The 23,709-nt window shown below is 30.7% G+C and overlaps 1 protein-coding gene across 1 annotated transcript in view; it reads right to left on the bottom strand.

Annotated features, from left to right (window-relative positions):
• Window positions 1–649: 649 nt before the first annotated feature.
• The window catches only part of LOC113383572, a 29,045-nt gene continuing 5,985 nt past the window's right edge, over window positions 650–23,709 (bottom strand). Inside the window, exons 2-32 of the mRNA XM_026621829.1 lie at window positions 23,427–23,608; window positions 23,104–23,261; window positions 14,780–14,954; window positions 14,430–14,550; window positions 14,058–14,314; window positions 13,776–13,986; window positions 12,746–13,433; window positions 12,252–12,671; window positions 12,060–12,184; window positions 11,923–11,989; window positions 11,322–11,452; window positions 11,093–11,239; window positions 10,985–11,003; window positions 10,759–10,876; window positions 10,119–10,285; window positions 9,360–9,483; window positions 8,597–8,705; window positions 7,508–7,690; window positions 6,737–6,832; window positions 6,091–6,391; window positions 5,627–5,908; window positions 5,107–5,357; window positions 3,677–3,760; window positions 3,023–3,247; window positions 2,572–2,839; window positions 2,353–2,490; window positions 2,023–2,226; window positions 1,456–1,667; window positions 1,134–1,255; window positions 945–1,059; window positions 650–852 (exon numbers count right to left, since the gene is read on the bottom strand). Coding sequence (XP_026477614.1) covers window positions 787–852; window positions 945–1,059; window positions 1,134–1,255; window positions 1,456–1,667; window positions 2,023–2,226; window positions 2,353–2,490; window positions 2,572–2,839; window positions 3,023–3,247; window positions 3,677–3,760; window positions 5,107–5,357; window positions 5,627–5,908; window positions 6,091–6,391; window positions 6,737–6,832; window positions 7,508–7,690; window positions 8,597–8,705; window positions 9,360–9,483; window positions 10,119–10,285; window positions 10,759–10,876; window positions 10,985–11,003; window positions 11,093–11,239; window positions 11,322–11,452; window positions 11,923–11,989; window positions 12,060–12,184; window positions 12,252–12,671; window positions 12,746–13,433; window positions 13,776–13,986; window positions 14,058–14,314; window positions 14,430–14,550; window positions 14,780–14,954; window positions 23,104–23,261; window positions 23,427–23,608 — 5,766 coding nt within the window. The 3' untranslated portion in view covers window positions 650–786. The remainder of the gene's footprint in view (window positions 853–944; window positions 1,060–1,133; window positions 1,256–1,455; window positions 1,668–2,022; window positions 2,227–2,352; window positions 2,491–2,571; window positions 2,840–3,022; window positions 3,248–3,676; window positions 3,761–5,106; window positions 5,358–5,626; window positions 5,909–6,090; window positions 6,392–6,736; window positions 6,833–7,507; window positions 7,691–8,596; window positions 8,706–9,359; window positions 9,484–10,118; window positions 10,286–10,758; window positions 10,877–10,984; window positions 11,004–11,092; window positions 11,240–11,321; window positions 11,453–11,922; window positions 11,990–12,059; window positions 12,185–12,251; window positions 12,672–12,745; window positions 13,434–13,775; window positions 13,987–14,057; window positions 14,315–14,429; window positions 14,551–14,779; window positions 14,955–23,103; window positions 23,262–23,426; window positions 23,609–23,709) is intronic.

Here is a 23,709-nt window from a genome sequence, read left to right as displayed (position 1 = left end):
GGGCATTATATTATCATATCTTAATTTTTATATACTTATACATTAATATATTATCGGCATATATGTAACATGTGGAAAGTGCATATGTTATAAATTGTATTTCCTTATTTCCTTCTATAGTAAGAAAGTTTAAAAATACAAATCCATTAAAAATGCTTCACATTTGTATAAAATGGGCGTTTAAATGCTCAAGTAAAATTACATTTATTATGTTTTGATGAAAATATTTTCATATTTTATAGATTTTTAGTAAAAACTGTTTTCGCTCAATTCATTTTTATTTATGGTATAAATATTATGATTCAATAGGTACAAAATTATAAAACATTGATATATTTTATATTTGTAAGTTTAAAAAATGTTAAACTATACTCGAAAGAGTGAAGGTGTATTTTATCTACGTATTTTCAAACATAACTTTTAGTTTTTGTTTCGTTTCAAAGTTTGTTAATTCTTTGAATTGGAAAATAGTTAGTCATTAAGTTTCAGAAGAAGGGCATTTACCATATCCCAAAAACGTTGAATATAATAGTTAATTTTTTTTTAAAACCTTTCGAAAAAAAGCAGAAACATTTAGATTAGAAGTTTAGAAATCATATATAATTTATAAATTATAATACGTCGTGTGTGTCTGTATCAAGTCATTTTATTTCTAAAAAAGTAACTATCTTAAAACTGTTTTAAAAAAATGCACTTATCCACATGTTAACACTTACCTTATTACTTATAAATTACTTACGCATGGACTGGTATGTAATATTTTGGTTTATATCCTAATATTAAAATTTATCCATCTGTTTCCTCATCTGATGAGTCTATTCGGTCTTCTGCCAAAGAGCTCTGTTTCGTTAACTAAAATGTGAAAAAAAAAACATTTTAATCAAGAAAACAATACATTTTAAATTAAATTTGGATATAGTAATTAAATTATAAGGTCAACTCACATAATTTCGGTTCCACCTGCTGCCACTGGACGGTGCAGTGGGTACTTTGCTCCAGAGTTGTTCCAGTTGATCAAAATGTTGCTGAGACTTACGCAGAGCGTCTTTCTTTTTACTTCTATGCAAAAAAGAATATATATTGATTAATGATAATCAATCAGAAATATCTAACAATTTGACAAATTTTATTACCCTTTTCCCTTGCCATTTCCGCCCTCATGATCCAAATTCGAACCGGAATTGTTTTCGGCCAATTTTGATATTTCTTCCATAGATGCAGATACTGAGAAACGTCTTTTTAACTTCTCGTCCACCTATAAATAGAAAATTAATCATATATAAAATGGTCCTGGTACTTGGAAAAAACTGGGAAAAACAGATAAAACTTAAAAAAATGTCTAACTTTGAATTTTGAATTTTGGCTAATATTAAAATAAAGCAATAAAATTTCTTGTGTAGAACTATTCATAATAGAATATGTTTCGTATACATATCATTTAGTTTTGATATTAACCTGTGCCATGATGGTGCTGCTAGCAGTAAGATGACCATACTTTTTCTGCCAGGAATAAGTATCCAGTGATACTTCTTTCTTTAACAATTTTCGTAGTGGAGGCGCTGGTTTCCGCTTACTCAGTCCAGTGCCGCTTCCGCCGTGGTGAATGCCTAGTCCTGCTCCATAGGACTTTAATTTGTTGAAGGTAAGTCCAGGACCGGTCAATTTGTCTACAAATAATAAAAAAATAGTGATAAATAATCATTTCTTTAATGTATTTTTATGTAGTCATATTTTAAAAATATGTTTTGACACTGTTTATACTGAATTACCAAATTAAAAAGAAGCTTTTTAAACATCACAGTAAACACCGTGTAATTTGAGCGGCGGTAGCAATCTGAAAACCACAAGCGTGTGACACCCATGTGGAATCTATGTGGAATTTAGATTGCTAACGCCGCTCGGTGTTTACTGGGATCGGTATTATATTCGAAAATATTTTCGTCAAAAAGATAAATTCTCGAAGAGTTAAAAAGTATTAATTACTTTTGACTATATTAAATATATTCTAATTCATAAATTCACCAGAAACAGAATCTTCGCTTTCGGCATTGCTGGCACCTCCGCCGTCGTCTGATCCTGCACCTGCTCCAAGTAGGAAAATGTTTTCCTCTATCTTCCTGAATACTGCAGGCGTGTTATGCAAACAGATAACTGATATTCTACCTGCTGCTGGTGTCGAGAATTCAATTCCTGCACTTTGTTCATATGACGATGATATGCTGTTATCTGGTGTGGAAAAAATACATAATTTTATTTTAAAAATTCATGGATATAGAAACCATGCAAACGAATAATTTCTTGTTTTTCAAAGTTTAACTATAATACTGATCTTCATTATTATTTTAGACTCACCTAAAGAAAGCCTGGCAATAATTCTATTGCAGTCGTTTGCGACGCACATGTTTAAAATGCTTGTGCAATGGAGGTGTAAAGAGGTCAAAGCCAAACCGCGCTTCAGTTCCCAAACAATTATGGTACCATCATCAGAAGCTAGAAATGATAAACATAGATTTTGTAATTTATAACCAAAATATATTCAATGTACGACTAATATTATATTTTTATCCTTACCGCTAACACAAGTGCTTCCGTCTCCGCTGACATCAACTCGTCTAACTGGAGCAAGATGACCGCCGAGCAGAAATAATTCACTTCCAGTTTCGACATCCCATAAAATAAGATTGCAGTCTAAGGACCCGGTTATTAACCGATTATATTTGGATTTTAGGTTTGTAGTTAAAGGTTTTGAGGCTACTGAGGTTGAATTGGTAGATGAAGTCGTATCTGGAGTTATGGTATAGGAGAGACATGTGACGCCGTCTGTGTGGCCGACTAGGACCTAGAATAAAAAGCAAAATTTTAGGATTTTTTTTTACAAAAGAATACGACAATTTATGGGTTTCTAAAATTCCAGTACTATTAATACTATCACCCTGTTTCGGTTTGACTTCGAGTCCTGAGAAACCCTGTATATATTGGAATTTTTACTTGACCAGTGAATCTTCTATTTTTTTTGTAATACCTGAGCAAGTTTTCCTCCATCAGTCTGCCAGACCTTCAGCGAGGCATCGCGAGATCCTGTCACCACGTAACGTCCACAATGACTTGGTGAAAAGCACTCAATGACGTCACTGTGGGTAACGCAGTATTTGACATCATTCGATTTTCCGGAATTGGAATGATTCGAATCTCCTTCGGAAGCATTTAGGGACAGTATGGTCAAACTGCAGTCGAAGTTCGTGCACATCTAGTAAAAATATCACATATTAATTAAGTAGGAATGTCTTCTTACAGTAGATCATTCTACAATATCATCTTTGATTTTGGTAAAATACCTTGTAGATTTGGATGAAAAATTTGATAATAGGTGTTGGACAGAGCTAGTAAACTGGTTGGGTTTATTTATCCGGTTTCAAACTAATTTATAGTATTTTTTCTTGAAATTTAAATTGGAAATATTTGCGTTTACTGCAAGAAAGTTAACTTTTGGAAAATTTATTCTAAGGAAAACTCGAAAAGATGATGGCCTTCCTACCCAAGATAGTATCATGAGAAAAGTTGAAACATTGAACTATCAATACTTACAATGTATCTCATATTTTTGGTGACATCTACAAGTTCAGATGGTGCATTGTAACTCTGATAGGAGTCGCTGAATCCACCCACCACAAATTACCAATTCTTCACCTTTGCCGCCGCCAGAAATTATCTTTTTGTTGTCCCAGAGTACTCTGACGCAGGATATTGGTGCCTTATGACCCTGGAAAATAATAGTTCGTTTTAAAACTGTATAAAATTTTCGTGTTTTATTATACCATATTTTTACTTGTTCCGCAATGTGATTCTATTACTAATGAAAAAAGTAGAAAAAATTGACTGCAATTTTTGATTCAAACTTTCACAATTTCTAATTTTCGCAAATTAAGCATATTAGTTAATATATAATATAAATATATTGAGATATTTGTTCATTCTTCATTATTTAAAAGATTTTTGAAGTAAAACTTCTTTAGGCGGGACTAGGATGTAAATTCGTACAAATGCAACGGAAGTTCGTTACGCCCGAACTGTTCGTCATTCGCTCACGATGAAATCATTTCAATACGGGTCGAATGTGATTTGCCGTCGTGTTTGTGAATAGAGATCTGTGGTTGTAAGCATACCGGCATCAACGTTGTATGCGTACCGATATCAAAAAGGAAATCGGCATAGATAAATAAACATTTTAAAGTTACATCGTAGTACAAATCTTGATTTAATAAAAAATGCCTGAATCAGAAGAATATTTTGCCCTGTTCTTTGAAAATAATGAAACAAATTAATCATTTGTGCCGTGTACTAAACGTAAGTTTATTGATTAGAAATTATTTCTATATTATTCGTAGTTTCTATATTTCTTTGAAGTTATTAAAATGGAAAATATTTTTTTAACTAGTTATATGTTACAGCTGTTCAAAGAATAAGATTATATCGCCAGCGAAAAAGTAAAAAAAAATACAAGCAATCAATGAATGTATGTTAATTTTAATTACATGAAGTTCTTCAAACACAATTACATGATGAGTGAAGTTGCGAAAAGTATTTGTTTCGGCGTTGTTTAACATAATCCACTGTGTGAACAAATATTATAAAATTTATTAATCTGCAATCACTTCATTTCTCTACTGAAGGTTCATTTCTTAATGCTAATACAATGGCATACCGATCATGTCATATTTGAAGTATGACTTTAATTACATTATTATTTTTAAATATTATACATATTTTTAATGCAATTATAAATATATGATTTATAATTTATCATTATATAAATGTTTATAATGGTTGACACTAATAAATGTGTGCATCACGAGTGTTACCATATTACTAATAAACACTATTCAAAATTGTTATATGATGTATTTATTTTTACTTAAATACCATCTTGTACAGTAGCAAATAAGTTTTACTTCAATCGCGTGTGAACCTTACGCGCACTCTTTTTATTGAATCTAAATTGAATTCTAAAAACGTCGCATATTTTTATAAATTATTCGAAATGTTTACAAATAAATCTCTGAATGCAAAAACAATAGCAACGATAAATGAATTTTAATTTTATCTTACTCTGAATATGCTTATCCGCGATGAGTCCGTTATCTTCCAACTGATGATGTCACCGTTCAGGAAACCAGCCGTAACAAATGTGACATCAGGTGACACCGTGACGCAAGTTACACAAGAATCACCACCACCATGTGAGCTACTCAGGCTGGTCACGAATTTATCAGAGGAACCTGACAACGATTTTCCAATGGCAAATTTGTCTTTTTCGGCGCCGATTGTCTTATCAGAGCTCGATGATGATTTACCAGTCCCTGTAATAAATATAGTAGTTAATTACAATTTATTTACAATTACAATTAGAATATTAATGAATACAAAAGTGAAATGAAGTAAATAGAACGATATCAGTAAAACAGAACCCAAATCCTACAATTTACAAATTCTGGAGGACAAAAGATAGAGGAGGACATTGAGCGCTTTTGCATTTAATTGCCTTTTTCAATTGTCTTTCAACGTATATCGTATTAGAAAATCGTTTCATATGTTTCTAAATGAATATATCCTTATTCTCCAAGTTTACCTGAAGTTTTTCCGTTGTCAACTGAATACGAAAACACATTGTTAACTGAGGAAGTGACCAAGGACCAGACTGTAACGTCGCCATTGGAGTCGCCTTCAGCAAAGAATTGATCATCTCGTGTTACGTCACTTATGCAGGTGACGTCACTTGTAGATGATGACGTATTCGGAATTCTGGGTCTTCTGTGTCTCATTGACTTCTTGAGATTCTTTGTGAAACACTGAGAATTTATATTTGTTTCGCCTTCATCTCTGAAGGAATATACTTCGACTTGATCTCCAACTGAAAAGAAATACGAAGTTAGAAAGAAAAAATCATCCAAACTTTATTTAGATATACATATACTACATTCAACAGTGTACATAAAGTTAAATATCATCTGCTTGTATTATTGGCTTATTAAAACCCAAGTCGTGTGGAGTTTACTATTAAATAGTGTGCTTTCTATAATTATAAAAACTTACCTCCAACAATTAAAAAATCATCGCTCTCGCATATGCATATGCTCGTATATGTCTTACTATCGAGATCTTTATTATCATGTAGTTTCATATGCAAATACGCAGTGTCTTTTAATCTATCCTCAACATATATACTTGTATCAATGACTTGATGGCTTTTGTGAATATAACTTTTGAAGTAATTCTTTTTATTTCTGTACATTTTGAGCAATTTTCCAGAATGCAATTCATATACCAGGACTGATCCGTCTGCGCAACCGACAACGGCGCGTCTGTTGTCATTGGCAATAGAGATGCATTGGATCTGGAAATTGAATTATGATTTAGAAATGATTTAATAATTTGAAATTTATAGCTATTTATAATTTGCAGACATTTTTGGATTAAAAATTAAATTTAGAAATTGCTGAACTAAGATCACCAACATACCGGACGTTTTTCACAAAACACTTTATTAGACTATAAGCTTGACTATCCATTGGATGAATATTTATGATTATACTCCAGTTACTATATTATAAATTATTTTATATGGTTTTATACGAGCATATAAAATATTATGAATCTACCCTTGGGTATAGGGCATAAATATTATCATATTAATCTTTATTATAATAATTATTTTTAATATAATAACTATATAAAGTACCTCTGAATGCGCATCCTCCAATTTATGCAGCTCTGTTCCTGTTACCAACGATCTCACATAAAGACCATTATCTTTACAGTGTGCCAGCAAAAATACCTAATGAAATTTATAAAATTGTTCATCATGAATTATTTATTATTCATAATTGCAATAATAGATACGTAGTAGAAACGTAGTAGTAATTAATGTAGGCTGAATCTAAGAGCAATATACAATCTACATTGGTCAAATTTGAAGCCGATATCGGCTGGGTATAAAAATTGAACATTTCTAGATAGAGCCTATATAGTTTTACCAACATTGGTCTATATGGCTCATCCCACGTAAATAATTAATCCTAACCACAGGCATATCTGGCCATTTGGAACCAAGGTTGTCTACAAATTGTTGAATGTTAGTAGGTAATCCACCATTAGACCGAGGCTGGCGAACATTTTGAATTATTAATTATTAAATTGTTCTGAAACTGATGTTGAAATAATATACAAATATTTGAAGATTTGAAGTGAAATAATATAACAAACTTATGAGAATTCTCATAAATCGAAACAAAAATGAAATAAAATTTATCATTCCAATGAATGCTGTTTCATTTTTGTGACTGAATTTGTATATAAAATTGGAATTAATTTTGCATTCAACGTTCAATTATTACTACAATCAATTTATTTCTATGTGCAAACTTCTACTTCTATTAATTTTAGACAATTACAGACCTTTCCACTCACGTTCCTAAAATTAATCATTTTATCTTTGCCAATTTCTACTCACATTATCTCCGCTGATGTCCAGTGATAAAACGCTATCCTGCATTTTAATACAATTGAGCAATTCAAAATCAGTCAAAGCCCAGATGCATATTGTCGTGTCCTGACTAGATGACAATAATATATCCTGCTCCTTATCCACAACCAGTGCTGTCACAGGACCTCTATGATGATCTATCTTGGTAATCTGAAAATAAACCAACATATAGAATTGAAATCGAGGAATGATTTATAGAGTTAAATACCCTAGCATAAAATATTTTATATTAGTTACTAATCACAAAAATAATTTTAAGAAAGCAAATTTAAAATTTAAAATGCACCAAGAAATAGCAAAGTCATTTATGCATATATATTTATAGGCAGAGTAGTTAAAAATGGCGTTAGATAGTTAAAAACGCACAACACATAATAAAATTTATCTAATTCGACACACTAATATTGCTTAACAATTTGTTAAACCCCTAAAGTGTTAAGTAAACCAAATTATCATATCTAAAAGTATACTTTACCATAAAAATTAAGAGCATCACAACTATACTCATTTAATATTCCCCAAAGTTAGTTAAAACATTTATTGCAGAACATTTTAAAGACTAGATAATATTTTTGTATAATCTTTAATTTAATTTCATAATACAATATACAATTCATTTAACAACCGTGAATATAATATTGTATTAATATCAACAAACACTTCTAGCTGATACAATTTATGCTACTCCTAATCCTAATAACTGAGAATTTATTACTTCAATAACAAATTAAATTTCATTTTATATACAATAACAAAAGTGCAGCTATAACCGTGTTATTAAAATCCATAAATTTTATTATAGCAACAAGCCGTATAAAATTAATATATAACATAAATCGATTTTATTAATACTTAAATTTTAATAGGTTTAGTTCAGTTTAATGGGGGTAACAATAAATCAGAATATAGAGTGGACCAAGTGCGCAACTAATAAAATAACTCATATTAGATTAATTTACAGGTTAACACTTTAATGCTATTTATAAAATTAAATTATACCGTGTTTATTATAAAATTTTGGATTAAACGAATTGTAGATTGTTAGAATGGACTTACGGTGGTTCCATCGACAAGTGACGTCACAATAATACTGGAGTCGTCGCCTGCACTTATTACTTCCGAATCGAAGGCGCAGCAAACGCTTAAAATTGGCGCTATGTGCTCACTGAAATATGGATAGAAATAATGGCATTAATAATAGTATAAATAGAAATAAAATTGCTATAAATATAACAATCAAGTTCACCGATGAGTTATGTTTTGATTCTGGCCCAATAAATCCATTTCAAGAAACTTTGCCGAAGAAACCGTACCATGGAAGTGAATTTGAAGTCTACGAAATTATCTATAAAGCTTTTTCTCCATATATTTAAATATCATTTTATAAAACAATCAGATATACTTTCACCCTAAATTTTTTTAGCAAAGTTTCTCATAGAAAAAGAATTACAATTAACGTGCCCCAATGACCAAAAAATTTGATATATCTTAATATGTATGATTCTAATTTCAAATATTTTTTTTAAATTGTTCTTGAGGATGTTCCATGGCGTAATGGGTTAACGCAGTGTAGACGAGTTCGCGAGTTCAAGCTCACTGAACCTGAAATCATGCAGCAGCGATGCCAATTTTCAAATATTTAATTATAAAAAAACGGCAATATGAATGTTAAAACGCAAATAAAAGACAAAAAAAACGTGTGAAGAATGACAAACTCTTCGTTGCACTTGTATATCCAATCAATTTATTGCACTTATTATATAGTTCGAGTTTTAGTAATAACATGCTTTAATGAGTTAAAAAATACTAATTTACTTACAAAATACGAAACCGCAATCTCAGTTCTTTGAGATCCCAAATTATAACAGTTGTATCTTCAGAACCAGTCAATAAATATTGAGAACCCTTGGTTATATCCATGCAAGTTACAGGACCACTGTGACCTTAAAAATATAAATTTTATACCAATATTTAAAATATGAACACAAACAATTATATTGATAAATTTGATAAATAATTAAGCACACATGGCAAGTGCAGAATATTGAAATCACTTACTATTTGATCATGAAAACTGGTCAATTTTCACAAAATTGAATGCAATAGAACATTCTTATAAACCTTGTAAATATAGGTAGATATAAAATTAGTTTATATCATTTAATTAAAAGTTTCATAATTTATTCTACATAATAGTTTATGAAAAATTCTCTATTTAATATAAAGAGAGACAAGCAAGTCCTATAATTTCTTAAGCTTAAGAAAAAATGCTGTTGAAGCATTCAACAACTAATGTAAAATTAACGATTTCAAATTTAAAAATTAATTAATATCCACGTATAATAAATAAATATAAAACATTACTATTCATTATTTAACCTATGAATTGCAATTATGTAAATCATGTAAATATCTAATTTATAAAGCCAAATAAATTCATATTAAAAAAAATGTTCATGATAGTCAGGTATGTTTCCTTGTAAATATAAATATGATATATAAATAATTAACCCGCTGCACCGATAATTTTCGGCAATTAAAATAATGAATTGGAATTATTTAACCATATATGATTTACCTGTAAAAACATGAACCAGTCTGTTGCTCATTATGTGATATAATTCCAGGTGAGATTTATTGGCGCAGGCCACGACCAAGTGTTGAGAACCAGGAGTAATTCGCAGCAGATTCACACTTTGGCGGACAGTCATATGTTTTATATGTTCAGAAATCGGCGGAGGCAACCTGAAATTAATAAAACAAATTTAGTAATAATTTTAAACTTCAGCAATTATAAAATACAAAACGCAATGCTATAATAGATATCATTGCAAGGATTTTATAAGGTTAGTAAAATATAGTATAGCGAATGAAATTCGAAATAACCAGAAACATAAATTACCAAGACCCTAGTAAGATTTTCAACAAAACTATCATTAATTGTCTAACAATTACTTATTTGAAAAAAAAAAATCGGAAATCGAGCTACGAAATGCCACAATAATTATATATGAACCTAGGACGAGTTGACGTAAAAACATACATAAGTTATAGTTCAAATTATCATCTTCTTTAACATTTTTTGAAGATCTGGAATAATGCTAAAGTTGCAACCCGTAAAACTCATTTTCATTAAGGAGTTTCATGGGGTACAAATTGTACGCAATTGTAACTTTTCAAGAAGTATCCTTTTATATAATTTTGAAAATAATTCTCACCAAGAGTTCAAAGGGACGAGCAGAGGCGATGTAAAACCATCACTCCAAGCCATCGAAGACGTCATCAACTGATTCAGAACATTGTTCTTTGCGTCGCCTTCTGACCCTTTGGAAACATCTTTTGGAGTATTTGGAGAATTCAACTGATTATTAGAAACTGCCGATGAAGGTAATCCTAGAATATCCTTGGATGCAGCAATAAGTGGATCTTCAATGTCTGTGATACGTTTCAGCCAACTTATCATCTGGAATACATTAGATTTAAATCATTATTATATATAATTCAAAGAAATAAATTTAAGTACATTTGTTATTACGTGAATAAATTATTTACCTGAGCTGCCAACTGTGTTGGATCTCTTGTTAATGTATCAGAAGATTTTTGAATAATGTAATACACGATTTCGATATCCCGATCTAAAATAAAATCTCGAATTTCTTCCAACAAACACCGTAAGTAACTGATAGACACCATTTGAACCTAACAAATATCAATTTCAAATTTAGTTTGTAACTTACATAAATGATAAATACTACAAATTAAAACTGATATAACAACTTACCGATGCTAAAAGAAAATCGAAGTTACAACAACAAGTTTTCTTCAGGCGATCCAGTGAACCAGCTCGAAGAAGTTGAGTCCAATATTCCTCCACATGTCGGAGATTGTAAGTTGTCGTGGTTGCCGGATTATCTGAACAAAAAAGATTAAACATAAAGTCTACTCATATCACAATTAATTATATAATGAAAAAAAATCTGCTATTTCCGCGGTTCATTTACTAATTAATTTTAATTAATATTAAAGCAAAAAAAAACTAGTAATCGTAGGATCGCGTATGGAGCAGATAGGACTCTGCCGATCATTACCAAAAATTAATCAGCATGATTACTAACTCAAATTTTTCAAATGGTTTCTGAATCTTCAAAATCGGTACAGTTTGGCAAAAACGCAGACAAAATTTTTTACTCCTATGTGCTAATTATATGAAATCGGTTTGGCAAAATTGTCGCGCTAAACTTATCAATACGTGTCCTTAACATTTTTTATTTTACATTTTTTGTATTCATTGTTCATTCATTTTTTAATTTGAAAACCTTTCATTCATACAACTTATATTAAGTGCAGAGAGTTAGAGTAATTTAATTAGAACTTAGTCGTACCTTGAGAACTATCATCTGCCTCATCTAAAGCTTCTGGTTCATCTTCATTCAAAAATAAATTGGCGACCTACGACATAGTTTTAAACATTGCTTATTGAATATATGATATTATATATGTAATTTATCCATTTAACCACCTGAATATGAGTTTGTTTCTGAACATCCCTTGTTAAAAATTTTCGTCTTACTATCACGCCCATCTGCTGATGTCGCCATTGGAGTACAATTTTACCAGTCAAGTATTTGTCCAAAATCAATTCGCCTGTTCAAGATACTCGTATTAATGTAAATTATTTGAAACAATATTGTATTACTTAGTATAAACTTACCAAAAGCTTCCTTAACAGCACGAAAAGTCCTGAAATTAAACTCTCCTTTTTCTTCAAATCGGCATCCAATCGGCTCATCATGAATTGAATCATCTTTCTCAATCGGCACCAGGAGCTCCAGACATTCGCTCTCTGTTAAACCGAATTCTGTGCAACAAATATATCGACAAAATTGTGCAACCGGTTCCATTCCGAACATATCTTGAAGTTTGTTTAACCGGTTTTCTAAATGCTGCGAAAATGTCGTAGTATTTTTGATCGTTATTTGTTGGGATTTAAAATGATTATCTGGATCTTCCTTGTTGGGATGATCATCAACTGAATTGTGTTTCAAAGTGCAGCATAATGAAGTCGTGTGGTCCTGGTGGGATTTAGGTTGATAGTAATGCTTCAAATAACTAGTGATATCTTCACAATTTTCTTGAAAAGATCAGTAGAATTTCGTTTTGCTAGGAAGTTTCCACAGTATTCAAATACTTTTTGATGAGAATTACCATTATCATTGACTTTATCGTTCTTTTCCTCTGTGGTACCACTCTTTTCAGAACCACCTGAATTTTTCAGATTTTCTTGTTCTTCATCTACCAAAGTTTTATGCATATATTCAGCCAAACAATTTTCGCATCTTCTGATAGCCACACTATGAGTTAACTCTATGCAGTTGTTGACACTCTGCAGGCTTTTGTAAATATTGCTATGCTGATGATCACCAGCTCCTGGTTCGCGTTTACTGATCAATAACTGTTCATTTATATTATGCTCACTTGAACTTTTATTCAATCCATGTTGCTGGTCACTTAATATAACTTCTTGTTCACTCATTTGTTTATGCAAACGTTTTCTTATACTTTGTTGTGAAGGTTGCTCGCGATTTAATGGTGCATTTTGTTCGCGTAAATTTTGTTCACTGGATGAGATCTTCATGCCTTGGTCGTTGGAATTGGTAGAAAAAGGAGAATTAGTTTTATCATCAGTTTTTAATGAGTCACTCTTCATTAATTTCTGTTCACTTTGAGATGGGTTCAATACTGAACCAACTTTGTTAAAACCAGGTTCATCGTTAGTAGCTACAGTGAAGATGACAAAAACGTTTCGTGGATAAATGGCAGGCATATACATGTTCATTTCATGGTGATTCATTCCCAACAATTTGTGCAGATCATCTATGAAGATTATAAAGACCTGAAATATAAAACAAAATTCAAAAAGTAATAAACGTGTTTCATCCAATATCTATCTTTAGAACTATTGTAACATTTGAATAAAAACTCTTTCATGCCTTTAAAACGCGACAAAGTATGATGATGCATCCTGCAGGATAAAAATTATTGATGCAATAAATCGTCAAATAACATTGATGTGCAATTAATTTATGTAGTAAATCCATCTGACTATCACAACTTGGATAGCTTGGTAAGTCTTTGAGCAAAAGTACTTTCCAACCAATCCAAAATAATTATTTCCTATACTCAAATCTCAGACTACTCTACTATCTATGTCTACTATTATGTACCGTCCTCTTACCTCATCTCGTTCACCACAACACCTTATGATGTCCTTAAACCATTTACTGACATATCGAGGATCAAATCCTGCATCTTTCGGAAGATGTCCCTGAGGTAAAGCAAGAACAAATGACAATTGTTGGCACAAAACACGGAAGAATTCTAAAACTCTGCAGGATCTTGGAGTAGCACGGGCTGTTCGAGCTATCCTTGTTACTGGACATGTAAACCTAAACAAAAAATAATAAATTTAAAACACCTTTTAAAAATATATGCACAAAGTTTATTACAATTATCTTACCATTGTGTACAACTCGTATAAGCATCATACAGCAAAGTCGTTTTACCGACACCTTGAGATCCTTTGATAAATATTGGTTCGTTTCTTAAACTATCTTTCTTGGCGCTGGGATCTTTCCTGCTGGAACTTTCTGCTTTCGAATGTATGAAAGTTATCCTTTTTCTAATGAATTCTAAATATTTTCTATCAACCAGCTGGTACAGCAGCATGTGTTCCCTTAATATTGTTAGATGACTAGTATGTTCTTGCAAAATTTCCTGAGAAATTAAATTAAAAATTTAATAATGTCTCAGCAAAAAATAAATTAATCCAATAATTCAATTTAAAGTTTATTTCGGACAGGAATTGGTTTTATAATTTAAAGATGCTTACAGGAAGAGTTTTCATTTTTCCTTTTTCCAATGGATTATCACCAATAGATTTATCAATTGACTTTTTCAATCTATCAATAATTGTCGATTTGAATTGGTACGTATCCAGATCATCTTCTTGGCTATAAAATTGAAAATTAACATGTAATAAATAATAATTTCAAAATAAAATATGATTTTATTCGACATTGATTAGAGCAAAAAAACTACTCTAATAACTATGCATGAGTATGCAATTCTAAATAAATTTGAATAGAGTTGAAAAACTAAAACAAGAGGTTTTTGGCTAAATATTATCACTTGTAGGCTAATCCAATTATAAAGTAATAATTATAATATTGAATTACTTACCTAAACAACATAACATTATCGGTAGGTAATCTTTTGACTAGTTTATTTTTTAATTCAATATAATTTTCTCGTTCTATTTGAGTAATATATGAGCGAGTTTGAGATTCCTTAAGATGAGTATTATCCGAGTCTACAAATACGGTCAGCATTCGTTCAGGAGCTTCTTCGGAAATATCTGAAAAAAAAATAATTTGCGATAAATATAAAAATAGATTGATAAAATAAATGATTCAAAACACTACTGTCTTAAAAACAAGATTTAATTTCAGTTAAATATATAAGACAAATGTGTATTTTCCATCAAAGCATATAATTTAAGAATCTATTTCTTAAATGCCTCCGCAGTCACGATGCTATTCAAATGTAGAAATTTCTCGTCATGAAAACATTTATTTGGAATGCCATTTCGTAAAGGTTCGATCAAATGCTTTAGAAAATTAGTCTTGAACTCTTGAGATTTATCATTTAAAGAAATAAAATTGAATTGAGAGCGTACGTACAACAATTTATCGATGTTCCAGAAACGGATTTAAAAAAACATTCTCCAAAGAAAATTAGACAGACTAAAACATATTTGTTTTTGATAAATAGTAAAAAATTTGATTCATAATTACTAGAAGATTTTTTAAAAATTTTTAACTTTTCGTAGGGTAAGTTATAGTAATCGCAAAAAATTAAAAAAATATTCTTTTTTTATATACCTTTACGTTTCAGATGTTTCTGAACACTTTGGCGTACCTCAAAAAAAGATGTATGTTCAGTTACAAATTTTTGTGGACGATTTCAGGAACACGGATCAACCGATTTGAATAATTAAAAAAACATTCGATTCTTATTAATAAAGAGACGTACTGATTAGTTTTTGGTAAAGGCAGGTCCAACCGTTTCAAAAACACGTAGCAAAAAGTGCGAAAAATAGTTTTTTACTTTTTGAGAGAGCAGAGCGTCCGATTTGAATGATCAAACATTTTATTTGCACTGTCGAAATGAAGAACTGGTAAAATTTTCGAGAAGGCAGATCTTGCGATTTTCGAGATTCAATGAAAAATTTAAAATAATGTCATTTGGCGGTCAAAAATGATCATTAGACATTTACACATCAAATTTTCAGATATTTTATATGTAGGCAGAATAATTGGTAGACATGTAGAACAGGATGACAGGTAAACCGGTAAACAGGTTAGTTGGTAGAGTTATAGAACTAGATGGCAGGTAAAGTGGTAAACAGGTATATTGGTTGACAGGTAAAATAGTATATTGATAAACAGGTTGATAAGCAAATTGGTAGACTGGTAAATTGATATAAAGGTGAGTTGCTACACTGGTAAATTGATGTACTGCTAAATTTAATAATAAGAGCAAGTTTTGTTCACATTTCTATGGGTTCCGTACCAAAATTTAACCGTTAGACTGCGACGCAGCGCTTACGCGCTTTGCTATTTCGTTTCTAGGTAGCGCTAACGCATCGATATTCTAAAAACACTTCTAAAATATTTCAAAATATAAAAAAAATCACATTTTTCACAGAGGTCAAAATTGTACAAAAATTTCAATTCTCAAAAATCTAATATTTTCAAAGTCTAAAACAAATACTTTTTTGAATCTTTAGAATTAAATCTTCATTAAAAAAATATTTTTGGTACGAGAAGTTCCAGCAATTTTCCTTAAGGCACGATGCCATGAGCATTAGTTGCATTCCATGAGTTATTTTGATTGACATTAATTAAATCTAATTAGAGATAGTAGTTACCCCAGTGGGTATTTACTATTAGATGCAATTTTACTGGATCAAATATAATTGGCCATAATTTTCTTAATCTTCTTACTTCTAGTGTATAGAACAGCAGAGGAACGAGTGAATTGTGGTAATTTTCTAATTTGTGATGATGATTTTTGGATCTTTTTTTAAAAAGTCTTCAATATATAGCACAATCAGATCATCATGAAGAGTTTTATTGCTCACGTACCAAGGTGCATCTGTCATCATTCTAAGTAGTTTTTATTTGGTCCGCTACACCAATGCCATATTAGATTTGGTAGAGCAGCCCCAAATCTCTATACCATATGACCAGATTGGAATTCTTATTGTTTTATAAATCAAGATTTTGTTTTCGAGTGCTAATATTGGATTAAGTCCGAAAAGACCAAGACAAGTTCCTTAACTCTGGATTTGATAGTTTTGATTTTTGTTATGATGTGGTGTTTCCATGTTAGTCTGCAATTTAGATGCATACCTAGGTGTTTAACATAATCAGTACATGGTATTACCAATTACTAGAAGATGATTATAAGTCAATTATTGAAGTAATATCTGGATGCATCATCAAGAATGAAAACCATAAGAATCTCATCTTTCTATAGATCATATTTCCCACTCTTCTAATTATCCCATTACCAGTCTCATGGGGATGCTGAAATTATTCCACCAAATGCTTTCCGAAGTTTAGTCTAACTTTTATGCATATAATTCCAAAGAGATGTATAAACTTTCTAGAATATCATCATGACAAATACCTATATTAATATCAAATCTAATAAACAAGAAAAAAATGTTTGATAACTTCTTATTCTTACGGGAGAAATTGTTTGTATTAGTTCCCATTGCCGCAAAAGTATCTTGCAAAATAGAAAGGTGGTTTAATAATGAGATGGAAAAAAGTTTCCGAATTGTTATTGGTCCTTTACAAAGAGTATTTGAATCGGGAAAAGAGTAATTTGTAGAAGTAATAATACTCATAAATGAGCATTCATAAACATTTATGTGTTTATGTGAGAGCTTTCTTCGTGATGGATTTATTTTATGAGTCCAAATTATATTTCAGGTATTTGGAAATTAATTATGTTTTGTAAATAATTAATTTATGAGATTTATCTGAAAATTTTAGCTATATTTTTATATTACTTGAATAAGATAAAAACTATAAATGTAAGACAAGATGTCAAAATTAAAAAATACTCTAAATACAACTGTAGAATGAATCTGGTTATATTTTGCCTTAAGGCATGTTCCACGAACAACCCGATGTGTGAAAATAAAAGTTTTGATATGAATTGAGATTGAGCAACTTTTAAAATTGTAATTACAAAGTTAATTTGTTGAACTATTAATGTTGTAAATGAAATTTCCGCATTTCACAAAAAAATAATAACATATGCCCAGCGTATGTTCTAAGAAGTTCGCTCATTAATCCAAACTTGAATGAGTTTTTATAATGAAATCACATTGAAGCATTTAATGTTCTAGAATGATAAAAAATGATCTTTTTTTAATTTCATTATAATTGACAAAAAACAACTCAACATTTAATACAAAGAAACGGTCCAGCTAATCTTTCAAAATCGGTTCAAGATTTTTTGGAAAAAACGTAAACAGGCGTTTTTCAGACTAATTATAAAGAAACGGCTCATCCGATTGCCGCGCAAAAGTAATAGAGCTAATTCTCAACTAGTTTCATCAAATGGCTTTTAAATTTTGAAAATCGGTGTAGCAATTTTTGAAAAAATATAGACAAATAGTAAAAGTTTGGTAAAGATGTAGTTAGGCAATTAGAAGTCTAATTATAAAGAAAAAACTCAGCCCATTGTTGCGCAAAAGTAATTAACGCGAGTTCTCAACGAGTTTTATCAAATGGCTTTTAAACTTTTAATATCGGTGCAGCCGTTTTTGAGAAAACTTTGACGGTAAGGGAAACTTTGGCAAAAATGTAGACAGACGTTTTTGAGACTAATTATAAAGAAACGGCTCAGACGATTGCCACGCAAAAGCGATCAACGCAAATTTTTAACGAGTTTCATCAAATGCCTTTTAAATTTTTGTAATCGGTGCAGCCGTTTTTGAGGAAAGATCGACAAAAGGAAAATTTTTGGCAAAAACGCAGACAGACGTTTCTGAGATTAATCAATAATAAAGAAACGGCTCAAACGATTGTCGATGACTTAAATTTCTGAAAACGGTCATTTTTAGGAAAACGCGGTCAAAAGAGGAAATTTTGGCTAACATACATATTTATTCCAATTGTTACTAACAAAACAAAATTAGCAAATAAGACTTTCTGGCGAAAACTTTTCCTCCAGAAACCTAATTAATTAAGAGCATTTGTTAATTATTTTATATCTAATTGCTTTCGTCTAACATTCATAATTATAGCTCTATTTATACTACATTATACTATAAATCCTATTTGATTAAAAGAGAATGACGCAGCCAAAATCCAGCTCCGAGATTCACAATTGATTGAATTAGTGACCCAAATACGAGACTCGCATTTAAATAAACTTTTTTACGTGAAAAACTTTTCGTACCATTTACTTTTTATTGATTAAAGAGTATTTTTTCATTACATTACAACCCTCTTCTTCGTTCACGAGGAACGAAATTCAATTTGAGCATTATCGAACATTATTTACACGTGAATGGGGCACTGGGGGCTCCACTTGACATACTGATTGATGTATCTAATGTTCAGCTTCGACCGGCTACATTATGAATATTGATGAGTCTACAAAATATATAAAGGACACCCTGTCTAAGTGAGATGAACACGAACAAGGATTCTCACCGAAAATTAATTAGCACGAGACGTATTTGTATACATTTGGCTCGGAAAATAATTTCGTTTTTTGTCGACACAGGATTTAAATATGTTTTGTAACCAAACTTCGAGACGCAGGAGCGCTATTTTCAGTGTTTTGCTAACTTCTTTTATCAAACCGCTATAATTTAAAAAAACCGGTTCTGTATTTGTCTCGGTTCGGTTCGAGTTCTAGCTCAGCAGAAAAAAGCGTTCTGGATTCCGGTTCATGGTTCGGTATAACAAGCCGGTTCGTTCCGGTTTTTGTTCCGTTTCGGGTTCGGTTCACACCGTTGTTTATAATAATACATATAAAACTCGTCAAATATTATAAAAACTAGTGGTGCATGGCATCATGCCTAAAGGCAAATTGCTGGTACTTTCCGTACCAAAAACTTGTCGCCATCTTTCTAAACACTAATCAGCAAGTCTCCTTATCAATACGAATCAAATGTTTTTCGAATTATTCAAATCGGTTAAACCGCGTTCCCTAAATCGTCGAAAAAACACACACACACATGTATACATACTAGAAATGGGCTTATCATATCCGAAGCCAAATCGGTTAGGATTAGACTCCGCTTCAGAGAGGAGTTATATCCACTTAACAACTCCACAACTCCGATAACTTTGAAACATAATACTTGACACATATGTGTGTTGTTAACATATCTAAGGATTTATTAAGACTTTGAAATAGTTTACAAATCGTTCAAATATTTTTGTTCATTTTATTAAAATAATTACTATTTTATGCATTTCAATATGCATACAATCTCAAATTGACAAAAAACTTGGGAATAAAAATCAATTTTGTAATATTTTTGAAGGAAAATATAGTAATCTTTGAATATGTTTATTTTCATATAAAATATGCAGTGAACCTTATATATGTAATAAGAACAAATCTTTGTGTATATATTTTTCACAAATAATAATACTTCACATTCTGTTATTATTTCTTTTTCAAGAATTATTATACATCAGGTAGTTTGATTAGTATACTCTCATTTTACGCAATTATCAAATCATATTGTGCAAAAGTTTTTAATATAATACTAATATTTTTTAGCTTGTTGTATACATTGAAAGAGTTCATTACTGACAAACATTATCGTATACAGAATATAGAATACAAATAGTATTAATTTGAGACATTATATAGCTGAAAAGTCCTAAAACTGGCTGTGAGACGATAAAAAACACCACTTCTTTCGACCTAAACCTTGTATTAGTAAAAAATCTCAAGCAAATATTGCACATGTTAACAGATTTAGTATCAGTTTTAGGAAGTCGGATATGACAAATCCTGTGAGACAACTCCACTCGGATTCACTCCGAGGAAGGAGTTGTATCGGAGTGATACAACACGCACACATACATACATACACACACATACATCCAGATGTGCTAATTGATCTGCATTCTAAGAAAAGGCGATTGGGGACTTTGCCCATTGAAAGATGAGTACAAATACAACACAAGGTAAGAATGATAACATTCTAGATCCTCCCTCCACGAAATATTGCCTAACGGCGGTTTTCGTGGGGACCAGAGGCAACGGCAAAGCGGAGGTTTTAGTCGGTATTATACCAGGGCGGTACTGAGCCAGCATAACCAGACAAAAAGACCAGTCTAGAATGCATCAAAGGCATTTCCTTCCTTTTCTTAGAAGACGTAAAGATTTAAAAAATTTTTTGCGATTACTATAACTTGCCCTAAGGGAGTAAAATACAACAAAACTTAAAAAAATTTTTAAGAAATCATTTTTCTAAAAATGAAGAAGTACGAAAAGCAAGTACTGAAACTTGTTATATTGCACAGCTTAATTATAAACAAAGTTTAATTTTATTCGCATGATATAATTTAAAGTTGGTTAGTTTAAATTAACAGGCAGTATTTGCAACATAACTCAATTTTTGCAGTTATATTTTAATTTAAATTGTTCAAGATTTGTTGAAGTTACGCTTGAGCCAGAATCGTTGGTCAATTTGGAGTTGAATATGCACCACACTCAGTAGGCCATAGTGGGGTTTAGCACCACTGGTTCCGGGTTCGAAATCCATTTTGCTTGATATCAAGCCTAGAGATATCTGATAGTCACTTAAAATTATAGATCTCAATATGATGTAAAGCCAAATGTTCGGAGCATTGCTCATTTATATTGACATCACAATTAGAATGTATCTAATATAATTTCATAAGAAAATGGCCAAATACTGAATTATCTACTAGAAAAGGTTAAGGAATAGACATCAAACAGTTAAATAGATGATGAATTTCTTAATAAATGCACTGCGTTCTAGAAGAGTAATTATCATTTTGATAGGCTTTGCTCAACTTTTAATTACTTTCTAAACATCCTTTCCCAAATGTAGTTTTTATTTGGTCCCTTTATTTCGAATTGTTGGTCAAATAAGATTCACAAATCATTAATCTGGATTATTATAGACAGGGCAGAAAAACGAGTAGACAAGAAGTAGGAAAGAAGAAAAAGTAAACAGGCAAACAGTTGGAAGTCTTTATTGTTAGACAGGTAGAGAGCTAACCAGGTTATCAGGTGAAAAATATAGAAGAGGAGGCATGTAGACAGACTGGTAGACTGAATATGATATACAGGTGATGTGGAGAACAAGTGGACATGTAGGCAGGTAAACAGATGGACAGGTAAACAGATGAATAGATAGACAGGTAAACAATAGACAGATAGGCTGGAATAAATGTAGAGAGGTGGACAGGTAAACAATTAGGTAAGTAGAGAGTAGACTGGTAGATCGTATATAAATTGAATCAATATTATCTATTAGATCGATTATTAATTATTATTATAATCACACATATCATGCAAATTCCCAGAAGACATGCCACTTACAACCAGTAGATAACTGCATTAGTTTTAGTTTGTTATACATAAAATACAATAAGAGTGACTGATATTCAATAAAATGTGAAACGTAAAATACTTATCATTTTTTACTAGCTTTTTTAAAATATTACAGAAAACAATTGATTTATTATAGTATTCTTAGTAGTTTTATCAAACATAGACAATACAAAAAATTTACAATATAAATTATCGTAAATTTTTAATAAATTCTCTCGCACAAAATTTCTTTAGTCTTCTATTAATTGAAACTAAATCAAGCAAAGCCGAAGTTTTTGTATGCTAATTATTTTAAATTTCTCTTAATGTTTATAAAAAAATTCTATTCAACATAAGGAAAATTTTTAGACTCTACTGTTAATTAAAAATTAAATTATTTTCTTAGACATCCGCACTGTTTAACAGTTTTATATAATAACTTATTTTAACAAAATACAATATTTTGTTTTATTTGGTATTATGGAATAAAAAATTGCATAAAAATACTATAGTAAGTTGATTTTATATTTCTTATATGTTGTATTTGCAAATTTCTCAATTATTTAAACACAAGTGTAGGTACGATTTTGAACAATACTCCTATAGATTGTTTCAAAGTAAAATATAAATCTATTAACCCGATTTAAATGTATTTGTGAAATCGTCAATGAATGTTGAAATCGGAGAATAGATACACAAAGACATTTTCTCATGAGTGCTAAAGTGTTAAAACGTGAAAAATCCCCAAACTTCTGATTATATAAAAAATTGAAGAATATTTAGACTTACCTAACGTATTTGAGGCAAAGAACTTCCATCGTCGATCTCAACAACATCTTAATGTCTTTCAAAAACGTGCACTTGTTTTTTCAATAAATTACTAAACTTACAGTTAAAACTACTAAAATTATCACTAGAACTTGTTAATTTATCACTTTTGTTTAAATCTTCGATTTTTTGCAAAATCCAGCAGTTCATACCGATGGTGTTCTTCAAGGCTCGAATTAAATTTGATTTCGTTCGATGCCATTCTTCGTAGGAAACATTGCTGGAAATGAGATAAAATGAGTAATTGTAAACAGAAGTACAACTAAATTAGTCAAATATACATAAACAAATTATTAGCAAAATATTGTCTCTGTTCAATGAGAATTTATTAATATATTATGTACCTGTAATCTTTCAATATGTACAAAGTATCTTCTTGATGTACCACTGTTTCACCAGATCAACATCGCTGTCAATATCATCAAATTCTTCAAATTTTTCGTGCTCCTGAAGCTTTCCAATATCATGTATTAATTTTATATTTTCGATCAGTTCATGGAAAAGTTGTGCCTTTATGCGAACGGGTAAGATCTTATCGGTATTGAGATTTGAATCGGATAACAGACCCTGAAAAAAATTTAGTCAATTAGACAATTGTTTTGTTATAAATTAAGAGATTAATCGAGCTTTACAGTGTATATACTTCTATTAACTACTTTGATTGTTAT

This window comes from Ctenocephalides felis, unplaced genomic scaffold, assembly GCF_003426905.1.
Source record: "Ctenocephalides felis isolate EL2017-DRISC unplaced genomic scaffold, ASM342690v1 CF-g0.4_SCAFFOLD_03570, whole genome shotgun sequence".
Classification (NCBI taxonomy): Eukaryota; Metazoa; Arthropoda; class Insecta; order Siphonaptera; family Pulicidae; genus Ctenocephalides; species Ctenocephalides felis.
Note: the sequence above shows the minus strand (reverse complement) of the source record. Positions and strands in the feature narration are given on the sequence as shown.